This window comes from Adiantum capillus-veneris, chromosome 27 (genome assembly GCF_014529385.1).
Source record: "Adiantum capillus-veneris isolate H3 chromosome 27, ASM1452938v2, whole genome shotgun sequence".
NCBI lineage: Eukaryota > Viridiplantae > Streptophyta > Polypodiopsida > Polypodiales > Pteridaceae > Adiantum > Adiantum capillus-veneris.
In genome coordinates this window covers 116,691,857-116,713,517 of record NC_140957.1, presented here as the reverse complement: position 1 = coordinate 116,713,517, position 21,661 = coordinate 116,691,857, and the positions used below count along the sequence as shown (strand labels likewise).

Here is a 21,661-nt window from a genome sequence, read left to right as displayed (position 1 = left end):
ATCCTATATGTTGGGGTAAATACAATCATGAGATGCTATCCTATCTCTAGCTCCATCCAATCCCATAATCAGGGTGTCATACATGATGCATGGGTGGGTAGGGTGCAAACAATCCGCGTAAGATGGCGGCTGGATCTGCAAAAGCCCGAGTACGTCGCTCCTCCAAGGATCTGTAGTAGTGCTCTTGGATCTCTTGTATCTCTCTCTGGTGTAGCCGGGGTGCCCTACGTCCATGGTTGCGTGGACGTCTGCGAGCTCGGACCTCCTCAGCCTGCTGTAGAGTCACTCCTCTTTGGGTGGTCGAGAGTGATGGTGCTGCTATGGTCCTCTGGAAAAAATCGGTGAGCTATGTCTGGCGCTTGTCTCTCACCCCTGATGCTACCTGGAGGAGGGGGTCCCGATGCTACTGTGCCTCTGTGAGGAAACGGCCGAACTGTTGTTGGTCTCTGGACTCAAAAAATCTGATGTAAAGTGGGCTGATCTGCAAATAAGGTCGGATATTTGCCTCTAATCTCTTCATATGCTCTACATCTGCATACATAATGCTCCTCGCTCTCAATCTCTGCTGTGCAAAGTCTGCATATCCTCTCTGCTCTGGGGACATGTGCAACTCTCCCTGCCTCAATCTCTAGTTGGTGTGATGATACTGTGAGCTGTCCGATGGCGACCCGTGCTCTATGTGGCATGTAGACATCCATGTATCTCGGTCTCTGGATGAAACCATTTGCTGTAGAGTCACTCCTCTTTGGGTGGTCGAGAGTGATGGTGCTGCTATGGTCCTCTGGAAAAAATCGGTGAGCTATGTCTGGCGCTTGTCTCTCACCCCTGATGCTACCTGGAGGAGGGGGTCCCGATGCTACTGTGCCTCTGTGAGGAAACGGCCGAACTGTAGAGTCACTCCTCTTTGGGTGGTCGAGAGTGATGGTGCTGCTATGGTCCTCTTTGGGTGGTCGAGAGTGATGGTGCTGCTATGGTCCTCAGCCTGCTGTAGAGTCACTCCTCTTTGGGTGGTCGAGAGTGATGGTGCTGCTATGGTCCTCTGGAAAAAATCGGTGAGCTATGTCTGGCGCTTGTCTCTCACCCCTGATGCTACCTGGAGGAGGGGGTCCCGATGCTACTGTGCCTCTGTGAGGAAACGGCCGAACTGTTGTTGGTCTCTGGACTCAAAAAATCTGATGTAAAGTGGGCTGATCTGCAAATAAGATCGGATATTTGCCTCTAATCTCTTCATATGCTCTACATCTGCATACATAATGCTCCTCGCTCTCAATCTCTGCTGTGCAAAGTCTGCATATCCTCTCTGCTCTGGGGACATGTGCAACTCTCCCTGCCTCAATCTCTAGTTGGTGTGATGATACTGTGAGCTGTCCGATGGCGACCCGTGCTCTATGTGGCATGTAGACATCCATGTATCTCGGTCTCTGGATGAAACCATTTGCTAGAATGGTGAGGAAGTGGTCTCTGTAGTATTGCCTCTTCGTGGGAAGAGGCTCTCTGGTTGTGATCCATATCTCCTTGATGTATAGCTGCCAGAGATCCTGTCTGAGAACTCGATTCCTCTCGGTGTGTGAGAGGCGTATGTGAGGGGAGTCGGGATCATACTGAAAAGGAGGCAGATCCATGATGTTCAAGCCATGGGATGTAAACCTCTCTATAACCTGTGAGTACCATGCCCTCGTGTCCCCCTCCTGATGCAGCTGTATCGATGCCTCAAAAGCTCTGCGGGTGAATCTGTCTGGTGGGAGCTCTCGCATGCGCTGGATGAAACAAACTGTCTGAAAGAGAGCCTCTACTAGCATCGGTGGTGCAGCTAGCTCTGCTATGATGATATCATGTGGTACTGAGGGTTTGCTGTGGAGAAAATGGGAGATCATGATGATCTGTGGGGATGCTCTATCTGTGTCCATAGGGATGCGGGTAGCCTTGGTGCCCATACCGCGTCTGCATACATCATGGTAGGTGTGACTAGAGTGTCTTGGAAATGGGCTTGATGGCATCTACGCTCCAAGGTGGCCAATGCGCATACCCTTGTGTAAGCCGGTCTCGGGCTGCCTGTGCCATGGAAAATCCACCAGTGGTGCCAGTGAAAGTCACCCCCAGGTATACATATGAATCAACCACATCGACCCGCCCGCCTGCTGCTTGAGTATTGCTCTGCTCCGAACTATTTTGGAGGTGTGGAAAATCATGACCTTGGTCTTGCCACGGTTCACTGTGAGCCCTCGATGTGTGCAGAAATCATCCAAGGCTCATAGGTGGCTCTGTAGTCCCTCCTGTGTCTCAGAAACTAGAATAATATCATCAGCATAGAGCATTATATGGATTGGTATGCCAGCCAAGTATGATCCCGCCCCTCTTGCTCGTAGAATGTAATCTGATATCTCGTCGATGTAGAGACCAAATAGAGTCGGGGAGAGGGGGCATCCTTGCTTCACACCAATAGTGCTAGCAATGGATAGTCCACCTGGGTAGCGCACTCTACCAAAGACCTGTGCGTATAGAGAGTGAATGGCCGAGATCATCTCAGATGGTATCTGTAGCTCCTGAAGGCGCTGAAAGAGTCTCTCTCTGGGGATAGTGTTAAAGGCCTTGCGGAAATCCACAAAGCAGCAGTAGAGTCTCCTCTTGCGTGCTTTCGCTCCATCGATCAGGGAGCGAAGCACGAAAATGTGGTCAAAATGTGGTCGATAGTCGAGAAAGTGCGTCGAAAGCCTTCTTGTCTTGGTGCTCGTATACCTGATGTCTCTGCATGTGTGCTAAGCTCTGCCTCAAGAACAACCCCTTATAGTTTTGCCACTGTGTAGCCAATCATGATAGTCCTGTAGTTCCCTGGGTCCAGGGTGTCGCCATATTTGTGGATAGGCACGATGGTGTGCATAGTCCACTCCTCTGGTAGTCCCTCTGTTGGGTTAAAGGCCTAAATAACCCCTTTTTGTACATTTTTATACTTTGTGCAGGTTCGTATTGAACCTGGACACATTTTTTTTAAGTCACTTATAATAAAAGTGGGAAAACCCAAAACTCACTTATTGAGTTTTTCCCAAAAACGTGAGCTCTCTCTCTCTCTCTCTCTCTCTCTCTCTCTCTCTCTCTCTCTCTCTCTCTCTCTCTCTCTGTGCTTCGACCCCTAGCGCTTCCTCTATGCTACACTCCGCCTCCTGCTTCTTGCCCCAATTCTGCACTACATCGCGACGCCCACCTACCGGTACCTTCTGCTTCGCGCTTTCAACTGGTATCAGAGTCCTAGGGTCTCAAAATAGCCCTGCGTAGTCTGCTGGACAGCGAGTTAAAATTGCTCTCCCGCGATCAATTTCGCTTCCATCGCGAAGCCCCTTGCTTCCAGAGTCGTAAAGGTTCCCAAAACTGCCAAAACAGGCTGTTTTTAGATCAAAATAGGTGATTTACAGGTTATAACAGATCAAAACAGCAATATGCAGGTGTACCAAAGTTGTGGGACCAGATGTATTGATGTTTGTCGCGACAAATTGAGTGAAAAGCTGAGTACAGGTGCTTGAAATTGCACATTTCAGCTGAAATTTCAGATTTGGACAGTTTTATGTAAAGAAATTGTGGTCTATCATATGCAAAGTCTTGTGGTTGCTCCTATTTGCTGAAATCAGCCTAGTGCATCTCTCTTGTATACACACTTGTGGTTGAATTAAAATGGCTTCTTCCTCTTCCGCATCTGACTCTAAAAGTTTGATGGAAATCGAACGGTTCGATGGTCAAGGTTTCGACCTCTGGCAAGAACGCATGCAAGGTATCCTTTTCTTAAAGGATTGTGAAGATGCATTGAAAGAGAATAAGCCGCTAGGTTTGTCTGACGAAGAGTGGGCCAGGTTGAATAAGAAGGCTATGCCCTACATCAAAATGGCTATCAATGATGACATTTTGATGAACATCAAGCGTTTGGACTCTGTTTATGCAATATGGCAAAAGCTAAAGTCCAATTATGAAAACACAACGCCTATGAACTAGGTGCATTTGATGCGAAAGTTGGTGAATATGCAGCTTGATGACTCGAAGTCAGCTTCTGAGCATTTGAGTGCTTTTACAGGTGTGTTGAGTCAGTTGCAGGACAATGGGCTTCAACAATTCGATGATAAGTTGAAAGCTATTTTCTTGCTTATGACATTGCTAGATACTTGGGAAACCTTGATTGTCTCCTTGAGCAACAGTCCCATCCTCACGTATGACGGTGTGAGAGAGTCTATTCTCAATGAAGAGATTAGACGCAAGTCTAGTGGGGAAGGTGGCAGTTTTGCCTACAATGCAAGAGGTAGAAATCAAAAGCGTGATGCGGGCAACAGGAATCAAAATAGAAGTAAGAGCAAGACAAAGGATAAGGATGTCACTTGTTATCAATGTGGTAGAAAGGGTCACAAGAAACCCGATTGCAGGTATTTCAAGAAAGAGTAGGAAAGGAAGAAGGAAACGCAAGATAAGAAGAAGAAAGATGAGAAGAAAGGGGAAAAATCAGCAGGTGATTCCTCCAGGGATGCTGAGAATGCAAATGTATCCTCTAGTGTAGTCATTGAGGAGTTGTCAGACGTTGAGGAAATCTTGGTTGCGGCTTTATGCCCCTCAAATTTGGTGATAGCTAATGCAAAAGACATGCTTATCTCGAAGAAAGATGTCATTGATACATTGCTCAGTGCTAATGATGGCCTATCCCAGTCATGGATAGTGGATTCTGGTGCTTCATTCCATGTGACTCCATCTTTGGAGTGTTTTGCTACATATGCTGCAGGCAATTATGGCAAGGTGTACCTTGATGATAATTTTGCTTGCAATATTGAGGGAATGGGTACTATGCGTTTGGCTCTTAACAATGGTCAAGAGCTTGTGTTGAATGATGTCAGGTTTGTACCAGGCATTAAGAAAAGTTTGCTATCTGTTGGCCAGTTAGATGCATGGTTATACTACCATCTTTGTTGGGGGTTCATGGAAGTTGCTTAAGGGCTCTATGCTTGTTGCAAAAGGGTCTAAAAGAGGTACTTTGTACTATCTTCGATGCAAAGCTTTGCCTAGCAAGTTTCTTGCTGTTGCTGAAGTTGCTTCACACACGGAATTGTGGCATAAGAGACTTGGCTATATGAGCCAAAAGGGTATTGATGTGCTTTTCTCTCTGAAGAGGGTCGATGTAAAAGGAAAAAACTTGAATTTTTATAACGATTGTCTTTATGGAAAGCAAAAGAAATCTTCTTATTACTCTGGTGTCTCTCGCAAAGCTTATCCTCTTGATCTTATTCACTCCGATGTATGCACTATGCCTGTTAAGTCTTTTGGTGGTGCACTGTATTTTGTTACATTCATTGATGATTGTACTAGGAAAGGATGGGTGCATTTGTTGAAAAAGTAAGAGTGAGACTTTTTCAAGAAAGCTTTTCTCCTGTTGTAAAGCTTACAACTTTACGTGTCCTTTTTGCTCTCGTTGCGGTGCTTTGATTTGGAATTGAATCAAATGGATGTAAAGACAACATTTTTGCATCGTGACATTGAAGAGGACATATACATGAAACAGCCTGAAGGTTTTGTAGTTCCTATACGTGAGGAACTTGTATGCAAACTGAAAAGGGCTCTGTATGGTTTGAGACAATCATCACGATAGTGGTATAAGAAGTTTGACACTTTTATGCTGTCTCAAGGCTTTAAACGCAGCCATGCAGATCATTGTTTGTATACGAAATGGGATGAAGATGGTAGTCCCATCATACTTGTTCTCTATGTTGATGACATGCTGCTTGCCGGGAAACATAAGATTAGTCTTGATGCTTTGAAACGTAAGCTAAATTCAGCATTTGCTATGAAGAATTTGGGTGATGCAGAGCATATTTTGGGCATGCGTATTAAAAGAGATAGAAAGTTGAAATTGCTTTTTTTATCTCAAGAAAGGTACATTGCAAAAGTACTTGACATATTTAATATGGCTGATGCTAAGTCTCTTGGGGTACCTTTACCTCTATACACTAAGCTTAGCAAAGCAGATTGCCCAAAGGATGAGGTGGCATTGAAAGCAATGAAGGGAATCTCTTATGCGTCAGCTTGTGGTTCTCTTATGTATGCTATGGTTGCTACTCGTCCCGACATTGCTTATGCAGTGGGAGTTGTTAGTCGATACATGTCGAATCCTGGCAAAGCGCATTAGGAAGCTGTCAAATGCATTCTGAGATATTTGAAAGGTACACAATCAAAGTGTATCTATTATGGCAAAAGTGACTTACAGTTGCAGGGATATTGTGATGCAGACATGGTAGGTGACATGGATACCAGGAAATCTACCAGTGGATATGTATTTGCCATTGCTGGTGGTGCAATCTCTTGGTGTTCTAGGTTACAGAAAATTGTGGCATTGAGTACTACTGAGGCTGAATATATTTCAGCCACAGAGGCTTCAAAAGAGGCCATTTGGTTGGACAGACTTGCAAAAGAACTTGGCATGCCTGCTCATATACCCGTGTTAAGTTGTGATAGCCAGAGTGGTGTCTATTTAGCCAAAAATGCCATGTTTCATGCGCGTACCAAACACATAGATGTGTGGTACCACTTCATACGATAGGTATTGGAGGATGGTCTAGTCACCTTGACTAAGATCCATACACATGATAACCCTGCAGATGTTCTCACTAAGAGTTTTGCTAAGGCTCAACATGAGCATTGCATACAGTTGGTGGGAGTTGGTTAACTTAAAGGCGTCATTTATGCTTTTAAGTGGGAGGTTGTTGGGTTAGAGGCCTAAATAACCCCTTTTTGTACATTTTTATACTTTGTTCAGGTTCATATTGAACCTGGACACATTTTTTTGAAGTCACTTATAATAAAAGTGGGAAAACCCAAAACTCACTTATTGAGTTTTCCCCAAAAAACGTGAGCTCTCTCTCTCTCTCTCTCTCTCTCTCTCTCTCTCCCTGCTCGATCCCTAGCGCTTCCTCTCTGCTTTGCCTCCTGCTTCTTGCCCCAATCCTGCACTACATCGCGACGCCCACCTACCGGTACCTTCTGCTTCCCTCTTTCACCCTCAACCAAAGCCCGGTTGAAGAGACGTGCTATCAAGGGGGAGAGATTGTCTGCTGCATATATCAGGTGCTCGCCCTGTAGTCTAGTGTGGTCTGCTGATCGGCCATGCTGAAGGTGTCGGATGGCTCTCTCCACCATGCTAGATGTGAAGAAAGTCGAGGTGGTAGGTCGAGGATCAGGTGGCTCTGGGATTCGTGGTTGCCCAGGTATCTGGTACAAGCGCTCGGCATAATCATGCCAGATCTGGGGGTCCTCCAGGGGGGTGGTGGGACGTGGCTCTCTCAGAATCCTCCATGCTGTGGCGCAATCTGTACTCATGAGAAGATGGTATAGCTCAAGCTCCTGTGCCTCCTGGAAGGCTCGTCGTTTACGGCATGTGATGGCCTTCATCTGTCGTTTGACCTCGCTCTCAGATAATCTCCTCTAAGGCTCATCGATCCCGTAGCTGTCTGTATAGATCTCTGCACTCCCCGTCATACCATCGGTTCTGGGGCATCGTCCGGGGGGGGGGGTGTGTGTCGGCCACTGTGAGTAGTGTGTGGAATGCAGCTGAGGAATGAGGTGTGTAGAATTGCTGAGAGCTGGCTAGTGAGTGTAGAGAGTCGTGTGTCTGGATCGAGAGTGTAGATCCCCTCATATACATGTGATGAGTAAACGCGGGCTAGCTCATGTGTGAAGTGTATAGTGGTGTGGTGTGGATGTAGGTGGTGTATGTGAGATGGGTGAGCCGGTGAGAGAGAGGGGGAGATATGCGTGGTCAGCCCCAATAGGCAGTGGTGGGATGGTGAAGGATGTGAGTAGATGGGTTGTCTCTCTGAAGCCAATGATGTAGTCCACCGTACTACCTCCGCTGGCTATTGATGGCAGTATACAAGTCAGGCCGCCGGATGATGGCCATTGCGCCATCCCGTTATAAATAATGAGACGGTGCTACGATCCCAGGCAAAGTAGGTGCCTCCCATATGGTGTGGGTGTGGTGGTATCACTAGAAATCCTCTCTGCCCCTGTGTCGTCCATGGTGGAGAGTAGCTCTGGGTCGTCGAAGTCGTAAATATCACAGTCTACTTTGTGTCCTGGTATTGAAATCCCCCGTGAGGAAGACTTCACCCAGTCTAGAGTACTCCACGATCTCCTCCCTGAGATATGGATATGGTGAGTGTGTATCATCCTCCTCCTCTCCTCCGTGTGTGTGTACCTCCTCTGTCTCCCCTCCACCTATCTGTGCAAACCGGGAGCCGCTAGGTGCAAAGTAGCATATGGCGATGTAGAGGATGTGCTCCTCAGATAGCTCAATCCGTATCCACATGTATCGTGCCTCTGGATCACGTGCTACTATCTGTATCCTGCTATGAAGTGAGCAACGGTAGAGGACTGCTACTCCGCCAGACCCCTAGAGGTGTTGTGCCGTGTACACTTCCTGTGTGTAGACTCCCATTGGTAGTCGTGTACTCGAGGTAGACCTCTCTCTGAGCTCTCGTGTGTCTCTCTGAGGAGAATGATGTCTCGACCATGCATCACCTCTTCCAGTCTCCTTGGATGTGTCCACAAAGAGCCATTGTGTCACAAGACGGGCACCACATGCCAATAGAAAAGAACAGACTGAACAGACTTTTAGCACTTCAATAACAACTGATCTGAAAGAGAGAGACGACACGCGACACGGAGTGGAGGAATTCCACCCTAGAGAGTATTGGCCCCAAACCTTGGCGCCCCTTTCGGTATTTGCGAATAGCACGCCGGAATTTATCCCAAGAAGGTGTGTGTTTACCATCAACAACCCGTCGTTGCCACCAAAGAAATGCTGTGTCCTTGAGCAGAGAACTAGCAAGTGCAACTTTTTTACCCTCGTACTTGATACAGAGATGGTGATGGGATCATGCACTAGGATGTTGGGTATAGATGGTATGGAGAGGCTAAGGGCTGAAATCTGAAAACGCTAGGGGTGCTGGCTGAAATCTTTGAACGCTGGCTGAGGGTGCTGATGCCAATGACAAGGGCTGAAAACTGAGAACATTGATGCTGATTTGAGTGTAGTGCTGAAAACGCTAGTGATGATGGGATTTTGAGGGCTGAAATCTGCTGCCCAAAATGCTAATGGGGCTGAAACGTTGAGGTACTGGACTGCTGGGAAGTGAAAACGCTGATGGAGAGGAAACATTGAAGAGGTGGAAGAGGCTGATGCTGCGAATGCTAGAGGGTGCTGGGTGCTTGAGGATGCTGGCTGCCCATGCGAGTTACTGATCTGATGCTCAAGGGCGAGCCCAAGGACTCACATCTTGGTCATTGACTGCTCTCTCCTTCTGTTTATCCATAGCCTTTTGTTATCAGGTGATACCAATTGGCAGGCATATGCCCGACATCGAGCTCTCACTATTGCAAAGGCTCCTTGTTATTTTCATCGCTGGTGCCTTTTGATGGTTCAGGTTTTTTATATACAGTTGCAGTGTGTAATTTTGGTGGAAGTGTCCATTTTTAAGAGGCCATGGTCATCCTGTAACAGGCTTGGACACTCCAAGCCAGAAATCAATAGCAACACACGAACAAAAACTTCAAAATCCTTGAACTTTAAGAGAGAAGAGAAGAAGAAGAAGAAGAAGACGAAGAGAGTTTTAATGTCGTAGGAAACTATCCCAAGAGACCTTAAAGAGAGAGAGAAATGAAATGAAATGTTATATTAACGTCTTCAAAAGGCCAAAGTGACCTATGAGACTAGGAAGTTACAATGCGGTGTATCTGATATCAAGTCAGATTAACAAAATAAATTAAATAGAATTAAACTAAACTAGGGATAACAAGATATAAATATTGCGGAATCCTAAACTAAGCGGATAGGTGTGAAAGGCGAAAGGCGTGAAACGTGTGAACTGAGCTGTACAATGTGTAGACAATTTGGGAGGGAAGTAGAGATCTATCTGCATAGAGATCCATCTTCATCTGCACGTGGACGACGAAAAAGTATGGCTCGAATCCTTTGCTGTAGCCTCCTTCGAAACTGTGTAGCTCCTCTTCTCCATCGGGGTCGTCTAGATCTCCCTAGCTCCAATGCACGGTCTATGAGAATGCCAGTAGTGCGGGAACACCTCTCTACTGTTGGTTGCTCCTCTGTCTGTTCTTCTGGGTGTTCAGTATCTAGTGTAAAGAAATCTGTGATTTGTCTCTTAGGTTGTCTCTCTTCAGCTCTCCTCAGTAAAGTTTCTCTATGCCTGTGTAGCTCAAGTAGATATAGCCCAAGACATCTCTGATCCTCATAACTCATGACCCTAGATAGTGGCCCGAAACCTTCTCTGAATAGACAATGAAAACGGCCTCGTACCTCATAGTACACTGTGCAATGACATATGTAATGTACCTCTGTCTCTGGCTCTAGATGGCATAAGCGGCATATCCTGCTATCTGTTGGTGTCCCTCTGAATTTGCCAGTCTCAATCTCGAGCTGATGTGAGGACGTGCGTATCTGGCCAATGGCACATCGGACACCATGAGAAAGATGCCTGTCCATATAGCTAGGTCGAATCACAAACCCATCTCCTATGAGGTGGAGAAAATGCTCTCTGTAGAAAGCTGTCTTTGTGCCCAACTCCTGTATCGGCTCTATCCATGTCCTCCTTGTGTCCAGCTGAATCAAATCTTGACGAATGAGTCTATTAATCTCTACCCGCGTCAAAGACCTCAAGGGTGCCTGTAGAGAGTATTGAAAAGGAGGCAACCTGTCCATGGTGAAACCATGTGTCTGAAACCATGATGCCATCTGTGCATACCAGCATGATGTATCCCCATTAAGAGCTAATTGTCTGGAGGACTCTAGAGCCACCCTGGCATATTTGTCTCTGGTAGTATCCCACAAACTGTGTACAAAAGAGACTGATCTAGTAAGTGCCTCAATCACCATAGGGGGAGCAGCTAATTCCGCTCGAATGATATCATGCGGTACGGAAGCCTTGGCTCTAATCAGCCGAGAGATCATAGATACCAGGGGCTTCTCCATACGTCTCCAACCCTCGTGGCCCACAGAAGGTCCCCAAACCTGCACCCCATATAACATAGTGGAGGCAACCAGAGTATCAAAGAGCCATAACTTTGTCCTAGGTTCCTGGAATTGAACCTGCGAACACATCCTCCATTCCTCCCAGAGCCGCACCAGCTCTGGTTAGTCTCTGCCGCTCTTCTCAAGGAAAATCTCGGCCTAGTAAAGACTACCCCCAGGTAAGTGTATGCATCTGTATACTCCACAATCTTCTGACCATATTTGAAAGAGAGAGAGAGAGAGAGAGAGAGAGAGAGAGAGAGAGAGAGAGAGAGAGAGAGAGAGAGAGAGAGAGAGAGAGAGAGAGAGAGAGAGAGAGAGAGAGAGAGAGGGCCCGGCATAGTTCCGTGCCTAGAGGTATCGGACCCAAAGTTTGGCGCCCCTTTTGGTATTTTTTAATCATCAATCATTGCCAAGTACAACTCCCGAGGGACCTTTGTTCTCAGACTCTGCGTCCAGATGCTCTGCAGAGTGAGGCCCGAAGGGCTCTTTTATTCTTATAAGGGATGGCCCAAAAGCAGAGCCCCAAAGCAATCAATTAAAAAAGAAGTACATGAAAAGCTTGAAACTCAAAAGCTTCTAGGTCCAAAAGTTGGCGCTAATGGCTGCCAACGCAAATCACGGAATTCCGTACGACTACCATGTCATCATCCAGCACAAAACGCGGAGCGTCCATACAACTGCCACATCAGCGGGTTCCACGCGATCTCTCTTTCTCTTCATGTCTCTAGTGTCCTTAGGGGCCCATCAGACGGGACCCTATAAGAAACAACTTATAACTTTAGGGTTTCGTTAGGACATGCCGCGTCATCAATTTGTGACACATCCTCTCTCCACTCAACTTGCCAAGGCACTTTTTACTCTCTTTAGGAGAGGTTTTTCCCTGGTTTTTTGTTTTTACAGTTTGCCATTGTTTGCAGTTCTTACCGTTCCCAATTTTGTTGCCTTTCGATTAACTTTGTAACCAATGGTGTACTTGCCCTTAGAATCATCATTGTTTGGTCATTCTGAGGGATTTTTCAAGTAATCTTTGCCCCACACACACACACACACACACACACACACACACACACACACACACACAGAGAGAGAGAGAGAGAGAGAGAGAGAGAGAGAGAGAGAGACAGAGAGAGAGAGAGAGAGAGAGATTTTATCATCGTCCTCGGAGGTCAAATATGACGTCGGGACCCAAGTTACATGTGATGTAGTATGTGTGCGGCTGATGAGTGATTCTTGATGCTCCAAAATTGTGGTGATGAGAGTCACAATGAAGAGCCCACACTATGGTTGAGAGAGGAAAGTGTGTAGGTCGAAGTCATGGCTAAAAATGTGAGGGAAGCAAGTTAGGATGTGACTAAAAGCTGAGCACTCGAGTAGTGTGTGGTACTCAAACTCTCAAACTTGGAGTGCATAATGTGCAGAATCGATTTGACTCTGCTCCATTGCCCCAACACCCTATCTGGCATCGAATGGAGTGGGAGCTAATAAGCCGAGTGGCTGTGATAGTGCGTATAGTTGAGAAGGGGATAGGCTCAAGTATATAAGGGTAAGTACGGTTTCTTTTTTCAGTGAAGATCATGGTTTTGTAGTTGGAGGCAATATGGGTGGTGTAATGTATGAAGCGTGACCCACCGAATTCCTCCCAAGCTGTAATACATTGCGTTGTAGAAAAGCTTCATTCATTTGGGAGTCTATTGAGACATCATGTGGCAAGTAATGCATTCTATCTCCCAAACCACTTTTTTATGTCTTGCATCCATCATGTGCTCAAGATCTTGCTTTTATGCGTCTTTTGAACTTTTTTGCTTGCTTCCCATGCAATTGTAGGAAGTGGATGTGAGGGGTTTTGATGCATCTTTATCATGTACTCCACAACCCTTTCCATACCCATAACCTCAATTGGAAGAGATCCTGTCTCTGAAGTAGGAGCATGTATGATTTTTGTGTCTTAACTCGGAGAAAGTTTGTAAGAAAATGCTTTTGGACATTCTCAAACTCTTTCTAGGTAGACTTTAAGATGCTCTCGCCCCACACTTCAACTCCAAAGGTACTTCTTGAGAAACCAAACATTTGATGTTTCCCGCATTACACATGTTCTCAAATGCATAGTAAGCTCCCTTCCTAGCTTTGAAACAACGCATAGCACTCAACAACTTCAAGTGTCTCATTGTTGTACACAATGCATGGCTTCTCCGTATGGTTGGTTTTTGTAAGCATAACCTTTGTTTTGGATTCATTCACAAGCAGCCCACTATGCAAGCAAAATTTTTCAAGGACAAACTGTCACGTGACACATCCAACCCTATGTGTCTGTGGACAAGCTACAGCACCATCAGGGTTGAGTCAGTCCAGTCAGTCTAGATTTAGAAGTGATTTGGCACTTTTGTGAGTCTGTTCGCAGATCGTGCATGCCCAGTCACTAAGTATAGATGCATATCCTCTGGTTGCACACAGCATGATCATCAGTATTCCCTTCAGAATCCATCAGATTCAGTCAGGGGAATTTTCCAGTGCATTTAGCCTATTTTCCATATTTTTGGTATTTTCACTTATTATTTTTAAGTGACTTTCCAACAAAAGTAGGTAGGACAATTTTGCTAAGTTAATATATAAGCAAACCCAAGTTAGCACTTTCTGGAGAAGAGGCAACAGGAGCACATGCTCAACAGGCACCTTCTCAGCAGTACCCCAGCAGGAACCCCTGGCGTTCTGGTCTCCAACATCACCATAGACTTCAGCCAGCGGTTTTGGTTTGCCATCGCCAACCTCCAACCGCAGGCAACTCCAACACTTCAATAATTCACTAACGCTAGCAAGAGCTTCAGCGTTTTTGGATTTCAGTACTAGATTAGTCTAGCGTTTTTGCTAGCAACAGGAAGGCATCAGCGTTTTTCAGTTTCAGCCCAATTTGCAGCAGAAGACTCAGCGTTTTCAGCATGCATAGGAGGTAGCAGATGCAGCCTCATTGGTTGCAGAAGTTCCCCCATTTTCAGCCCATGAAAACGCAGCCAAAACAGTCATTTTCAGCCACCGAAACAGCCCCGAAATTCAGCAGATAGAAGACCACAGATTTCAGCCCTAAAGTCGTCGTCATCGTCATCGGCATAGTCCCAGATTGCATCAGTCCATTGCATTGTCATTGTACCACTTTGTGCAATCAATAAGGAGACCACTCTCGCCGACGAGAGTGGGGCCTTCGGAGGAGGGTTTTACAACGTCTCTGGTGTCGTATCTCTCTTCTCTCTCTATCTCTTAGTCTCATACACTTGCACGCACAGTGTCCATTCGCTTTGTTTGTGATCATAGCATTTTCCATCAAGAACGGAAGGCTCTCTCTTCCATAAGAACTAAAAGGAACCTTGAGCAAAGTTCGGAGCACTCATCTTGAGCAAAGTGCAAACAATCATTCCGCTGCACCTAACATAGGTATCAGAGCTTTGGCAGTGTTCTGTATCACTCAAGGAAAGAACCACAAGAATCACAAGAATTTTTTTGCTTGTTGAGGTCGTACGAACCCAAGTTCGCTTGGGTGTGTCGATTCCTAATCGTGTTTTGTTGAAGAGTGATAGGAATCCCAAGAAAGAAGGGCTTGTCTAGCCTCCCCTTGTGTCTCTTTTCACTCATTGAGAGCGGACCGTGCACTTAGCGGCCAGCCAATCGACGTGAGGTGGGAAAAAGCAACCTTGGTGTGAGCACAAGGCCGCCAAGGGGTGCGCCCGCAGAAAGGAGTAGAACTCGGGTGAAGAGAAGATCCTTCTCAAACGCGATTTGCAAGCGAAAGAAAACCTCAAGAACCAAGTTCCTTGTGAACTTAAGAACCAAAGATCCTAGTGCATGGTCGTCACCCGAAGCGGAATGGATACTTCGCATACAGGTGATGAGCATGAGAGAGGCGACGAAGGATTCTCCCCACCAGGAGATTTTTCCAACCCTCCCCCTTCGCCATCTACACCACGAGTTGTTCTAACTTCTATGGAGGCTTTCAACAAGAGGATGATGGACAAGAAGTTAGAAGACAAAGCAAGAGATGCCGAAAGAGAAGCAGAAAGAAAAGCCTACGAAGAAGACATGGCAGCCATAGAGCGCCAGTACCAAGTAAGAATGGTAGCCATAGCGCGTGAGAGCGAGCAAGCACGCTTGGAAGCCAAAGCAAGACAAGCAGAATATGACCGCGAGACCACAACAAGAATGAAGCGATGTTGCGACTCTTTTCTCAAATGCAGGCACAGATGCAAAAGGATCGGGAAAAGGAGACTCTCTCAGTCTCTTCTTCTCCAAAGCATGACACACAGGATTTGCATGATTGTGGGAAGCATGATGATGATTTGATTGACAATGATTTACATGATGATTGGAATGACAATGATAAGCATGATGTTTGGATGCCAATGATTTGCATAATGATTTGGATGCCAATGACAAGCATGATGATTTGCATGATCAAGATGTGATTTCTCACGAGCATGATGAGTTGCGTGAAGATAATGTGATTGTTCACAAGGATGATGTGTCAGTGGATGCTTTTTCTAGCTAAGCTAACCTCGTAGATTCGATCAATCATGAAGAACCGATCTTGGCTTTCGAGTCGAGGTCCAAAGAACTCCCACAGGACGATTCGATCATTCAGGAAGAACCGATCTTGGCTCTCGAGCCTAGGTCCAAAGAACCCTCACAGGAAGTATTATGTGTTCGCATGATTGATACGCATGCATTGTTCGAATGTTTCATTTCTGACCGTTTCCTGTATTTTAGTCAACATCGTTATGTAATCCCTTTTCCTAGGCATGACATATTGTATGCTGAGCACGTTTCTCTCATGGATGAGCATGAATGTATGCGGATTTTTCATGAAAAGATGAAGAGTATGTATGGAAGGAAGTCACATTCCTTGTCTCTTCCTTGGCATGACACATTCGTAGAACGAGCACATGAAAGTATGAGCACCAAGCGTGGGCATTTCCATTGTGTTTTGCCACAGTTGATTGCTCTAGATCATAAGAGAAAAATTCGATCTCATTGTTTGCGTATATATGGTGAACGATTTGGCACTCCATCTATTTGTTCATCGACATTGCATGCACAGTCTTTGAGAAAGACAAGATTTTTTCCCTTCACTTTACATGGAATGGGTATGTTCATGTTTTTGTGTTGGAAATGGTTTCAGGAATTTTCAGCCTCGGAGATTCTTGAGAAGAAAGAAGCATGACTCTGGACGAAGTTGAAGCATTGAAGATGACTTTGTGTCGCTTTCGGCGCGGCCCAAAGAAGCAAGCATTGCAGACCTTTATGAAGTTCAAGTACCGCACGACCCACACATTAGAGTGGGCCGGCGAAGAGTCCCTTCCAGGATTCCGGATGCTATTGGCGATCTCCCTCGACGCCATACAGTTCGGTACCAGTACCTCACTTTGAAAAGGAGGGGATGTCACGTGACACATCCAACCCTATGTGTCCGTGGACAAGCTACAATACGATCAGGGTTCAGTCAGTCCAGTCAGTCTAGATTTAGAAGTGATCTGGCACTTTTGTGAGTTTGTTCGCAGACTGTGCATGCCCAGTCACTGAGTATAGATGCATATCCTGTGGTTGCACATAGCATGATCATCAGTGTTCCCTTCAGAATCCATCAGATTCAGTCCAGAAGAACCAGTGTTTTCAGCCCAGAGCAGCCAGCGTTTTCAGGCCATGTTCGTCAACAAATTTCAGCCCTTAGCCTTGTCATGGTTGTAGTTCCTAGCCATCGACATTGCTAGCAGTTTCAGCATTCAGCCATAGCCTCGTCGTCGTCATCATCGTCATCGTCATCTACATAGTATCTCAGCACCTAGCACCCCTTGTGCCTTGGCTTGGGCCCCCCCTAGCTCAACATAAGGATCCACAGGACCCATCAGTACCCCGTCGTTGACATATAGAACCCATCAGTACCTCGTCTTCGTTGTCACCGTCGTCGACATAGAACCCATCAGTACCCCATCGTCATCTTCATCATCATTCACATAGGACCCCTCAATACCTCAGTACACTGTAGTATCTCAGTACCACGCAATACCCTTTAGTAGCCGCAATACCCCAGTACCCCTCAATACCCTTTAGCATCTACAGTAGTACTCTTCAGCATTTACATCAATACCCAACATCAGTAGCATCAAGTACCCATTAGCATCAATATCTCAGCATTTAGCATCATTGTATGAGCATTTGTGCAAGAATAAAAAAAATAGTTGCTCTGACAACAGAGCAAGGGGGTCCTTGAGAGTTTGGGACCCGACATGTAGTGTCGTATCTTTTCTCTCTCTCTCTCTCTCTCTCTCTCTCTCTCTCTCTCTCTCTCTCTCTCTTGTGTCTCTCTTTCATTTAGTTCAGTTCTTTCAAGTGAAGTAAAGTGTCCCTTGTGTTTGTGCGGAGTACTAGATGCGAGCTAAATCCATAAACACTTCCGCTGCACCTGACAGTACCCCTCCTTGCCCTCTTCGTTGCTTGAGATTCTTTGACCACATCAATGAATGTACATTGTAATCCTCCAATTCGTTAATTCTTTGTGTATCAAAGTTTCAATAAGAAGTACAACATCAACTTTGCTTGTTAGTTCATCTATGCCAACCCACACATTCCATGGGTATCCATTGGAATTTCAAAAGCATACTTTCAATTGTAACTCGGTGTCATAGGTCGCGCATTCCTATTTGCTCGAGGGGCTTGCCTCCTCCTTGGTCACGTTTTCTTCACAAGAGATCTCCTTGTTTTTCTTATTCCTCTCCTCATATGCCTTGCGACGCATATTTTGTTGCTTAATAGTGATATCTTCACATACAAAACATGTTGTATCCCTCAAATACATAGCAGCTACAAGACGGGACGGGACGTTTAATTGCGGTGTACAATACGTGTACTAGACGTTTTTTTGAGAATCAAAAATAAAATACGTCAACTTTTTTAGATATGATACTTTAATAAGAACAAATGAAGCAGTTCGTGGACCTCCTCAATGACTCTTCAATATTTAACCATAGCATACATAAACAAGCACCATGAACCTCTAAAACACAATTGATCAACTAGAAAAAGACATACGATCAACTAGAAAAAGACATACGTTTTAAGCAAGAAAGCTCCCGTTCCTCCAACTTCTCTATATCCACATTCTCAACATTCTTTGTTTGGGCCATAGCTTGTATGAGAGAGGAATTAGGGACCACATTGTTACCACATACATGAGTCCAAGACTTGTTTGTGCACACATTTTTCATGTCACATACATCCTGGCTCATGGTGTCAAATTTCTCTTCTTTCAATACATGGTCATACTCCACTTTGCTCATGCGCTCTTGCAAAGCATACAGCGCTCCTCCAAAGCATGCAAGGCCACAAGAGAGCGTTTACATTCTTTGACTTCCTCTTCAAGTTGTATCAAACATGTTTTTGGCATCTCAAGTGCCCTCTTGAGATTCTTATTCTCAACAACAAGAACCCTTAGCGTGCCATTCCATTGCAAGTGCCCGTAAGTCTTCATCCTGCTTGTTTAAGGTGTCTTGCAACGATACCAAGTATGCCATAATCACAGTTTCCGATGTCGTTGGTTGAGTGGTTGTGTTGCTATCTCCATACTTAAGAGATTTTGGATGATTTTCTACAATGGTTGTGGACTTTGTTGAAGAAGAAAAACCCTTGCGAGTGCCCAAAGGCATTGTATGTAAAATAAGAGATGAGAATCAACTTCCCCGAACCTGTTTACTTCAGAAATGCTGCAAAAAAAAATTTCCGTAACTCAAAAATTTTCTGGTTTTACATCTGTGCGTAGAGGGCATTGTGCTCTTCGATCGAGGCTACAGATCACCCAAATTGGAGTTCGGATGAAGAAGTTATGATCACAAGACTGAACAGCTGTCTACCAAGTCAAAAACGGTTGAGAGAGAGAGAGAGAGAGAGAGAGAGAGAGCCAAGTCAAAAACGGTTGAGAGAGAGAGAGAGAGAGAGAGAGAGAGAGAGAGAGAGAGAGAGAGAGAGAGATGAAATGAAATGATATATCAATGTCTTCAAAAGGTCAAAATGATCTTTGAAACCAATCCGTTACAAACTGGAGAGAGAGAGAGAGAGAGAGAGAGAGAGAGAGAGAGAGAGAGAGAGAGAGAGAGAGACTTGAAATGACTGTGTAACAAATAGGTTGAATTGCTACTCCCAGAGCTGGAAAATCTGAACGAGGAGGGTGCACAACAGAGGCTATGGGATCTTGCAAGATTTTATTTGGAGTCTTTGCAAAAGGATTTGAAAGTGAAGGTACTGTGGTGGTGTTTTCTGTTGCTTTTTTCTGTTTAAACTGGATGACTTTGCAGTAGATTGTGTTTTTGTAGGACAATTACTCTTGTTTAAATGTTGCTGCCTGGTTATTTGAGCTTTCTTGTGACTCAATTAGTGATCAAGTTGACTTTTGCAGCTTCTGTGCAGCGACTGAAGGCCATCTTTCCAGATGCTGGTGCTGCTGCTCTGTTGAAACACACATGGTCTGGCTCAACTTTTAGCTTTGCAAGGTAGGCCAGATTCTCCAAATTTTATCTTGACTTTTGCAAATCTGTGTGTTGAATATTTATAAGTATATTTCGCATGCTTGGTTAATTTGGATGCCATATTCTGATCCTAAAAGGTCTTCACTTCAATCACACTCAACTCTCTGCGCTCTGAGCCACATTCTTCTCGAGCACGTTGTTTATAGAAAGACGAAATGCTAGATTTGGTTTGGCCTTCATTTGGACTATAGTGCTCCTTTGGCCGTATATTGTTCCAAAGTGAGAACACGCAGATGTCCAGGGCCATGACTTGCTGGATATGTATGGACGTGACAAAAACCACGGTTGCTGCTTTCGCATATATCGCATATGTACATAGTAGCTTTTAGTCCCATGCATCAAAAAGTATAAAAAGTAAGTTGAATATTTTTATTTCACATTGTGTACGTGCCACGGCACAACATCGTGTGTATGTAGTGACGCCATTAGACCCCTCATGAGCGATGTTTTTGGGTCGGCTCGCTACTGTTTCATGCAAGGTGCGACACACAAGAGTGGCTTATGTATTTCGCAGGCATGCCCTAAGCATCACAAGTACTTTTTTAAAGTTGGCGTCGCATAAGTACTGAACAATGCCACATGAAAAGAAGTCGCTTAAGCGATGCTAGGCCTTTTTTTTTTCTCATTTTACATTGTTTCGACTAGGCGTGGATACACACTAGCTAAGCCCTCCCCCTATCGCTTACAAAATACACATAAATATACACATGTTCATACGTATAGACATACTCTTTTTTGTGCTAATTTTTCCGATTTAATGCTTCTTTTAGTACTAGGCTTCATTAATGGCTGAGTCTGCCCTTGATCTTCGGAGTCATGATAGAAACCTAGTACGTTGAACTTTGTGTTGATGTATGCTCATGTCTGTGTTGTGCTAGTTCTACACCTACTATTGGGCATTGACGACGTTAGTGGAGATGTCGTGGTATTTAGTCAATACTATGCATGATGGAGCTGATGGTTATATTGTCTTGTGGGTGACTACCATCGGTCTATACCTTGCACTTTCCTTCAAGGGTGAATCTGGGCTTATCTTGGATTCTTCTAGGTATGTTTTTTAGTCGTATAGCAGACATGCAGACTTCACATTGTGAAGTTTTCGTCTGAGTTGATATTGTGCTAATTCGTTCTATCTTTTGTGGTGTGTATGCCCTATCAACTACCTCATTTTGTGCTAATTTTTCCGATTTAATGCTTCTTTTAGTGCTAGGCTTCATTAATGGCTGAGTTTGCCCTTGATCTCCAGAGTCATGACAGAAACTCAGTATGTTGAACTTTGTGTTGATGTATGCCTATGTGTGTGTTGTGTTGGGGAGAATATGTTAGACTTTAGTACCTAGTTCTACACCCACTATTGGGCACCAATGACGTTAGTGGGGATGTCGTGGTATTTGGTCAATACTATGCATGATGGAGCTGATGGTTATATTGTGGGTGACTAACATGGGTCTATACCTTGCACTTTCCTTCAAGGGTGAATCTGGGCTTATCTTGGATTCATCTAGGTATACTCATTCACATGCATACATAAATACATGCATACATGAACAAAACACATATCCACGTACACAAATATACACATACACATACATAAATAGAAACATGCAAATTCATACACACACTTGTCACTGTCACAAATTGTTGACGTGTCAAGCCACTGAAGAACAGAGCTGACTTGCAAATCCCGATCGAGGGGCTTAAACCCTAAGAGAAGCAATAGAAGCAGCATAAGAAGATCCAACCAACTTAAGGTTCCTTCTCGACGGGGCCTAAAGTAAAGTAGCCCCCCCACACACATACAAAAAAGCGTAGAAGCTGATGATGTGGCATCTTGTACGAAATTCCGCATTTTGCGCTGTCTTGCTTTGGTGGCAGATTGTACGGAGTTCCGGATTTTACGCTAGCTGTTGACATGGCAGATTGTATTGATTTCCGCGATTTACGCTGGCTGCTGACGTGGCAGAGTTGTACGGATTCCTGCTTTTGTGTTGGCAGATTTTGAGCACCTACTTTTGGGCCAGTTTCTTTTGAGTTTGAAAGATTTTCATGTGACTGCTTT

The 21,661-nt window shown here is 45.0% G+C and overlaps 1 protein-coding gene and 1 pseudogene across 2 annotated transcripts in view; one reads left to right on the top strand and one right to left on the bottom strand.

The window, feature by feature from the left end:
- LOC147422622 (DUF1995 domain protein, putative (DUF1995)) overlaps positions 1 to 21,661 on the top strand; it is an 83,702-nt gene that overhangs the window by 50,900 nt on the left and 11,141 nt on the right. For both annotated transcript variants that reach the window (XM_086502624.1, XM_086502625.1), the window contains exons 3-4: positions 19,202 to 19,315; positions 19,484 to 19,566. In XM_086502624.1, coding sequence (XP_086358750.1) covers positions 19,202 to 19,315; positions 19,484 to 19,566 — 197 coding nt within the window. The remainder of the gene's footprint in view (positions 1 to 19,201; positions 19,316 to 19,483; positions 19,567 to 21,661) is intronic.
- LOC147422623 (uncharacterized) lies at positions 2,390 to 7,335 on the bottom strand (annotated as a pseudogene).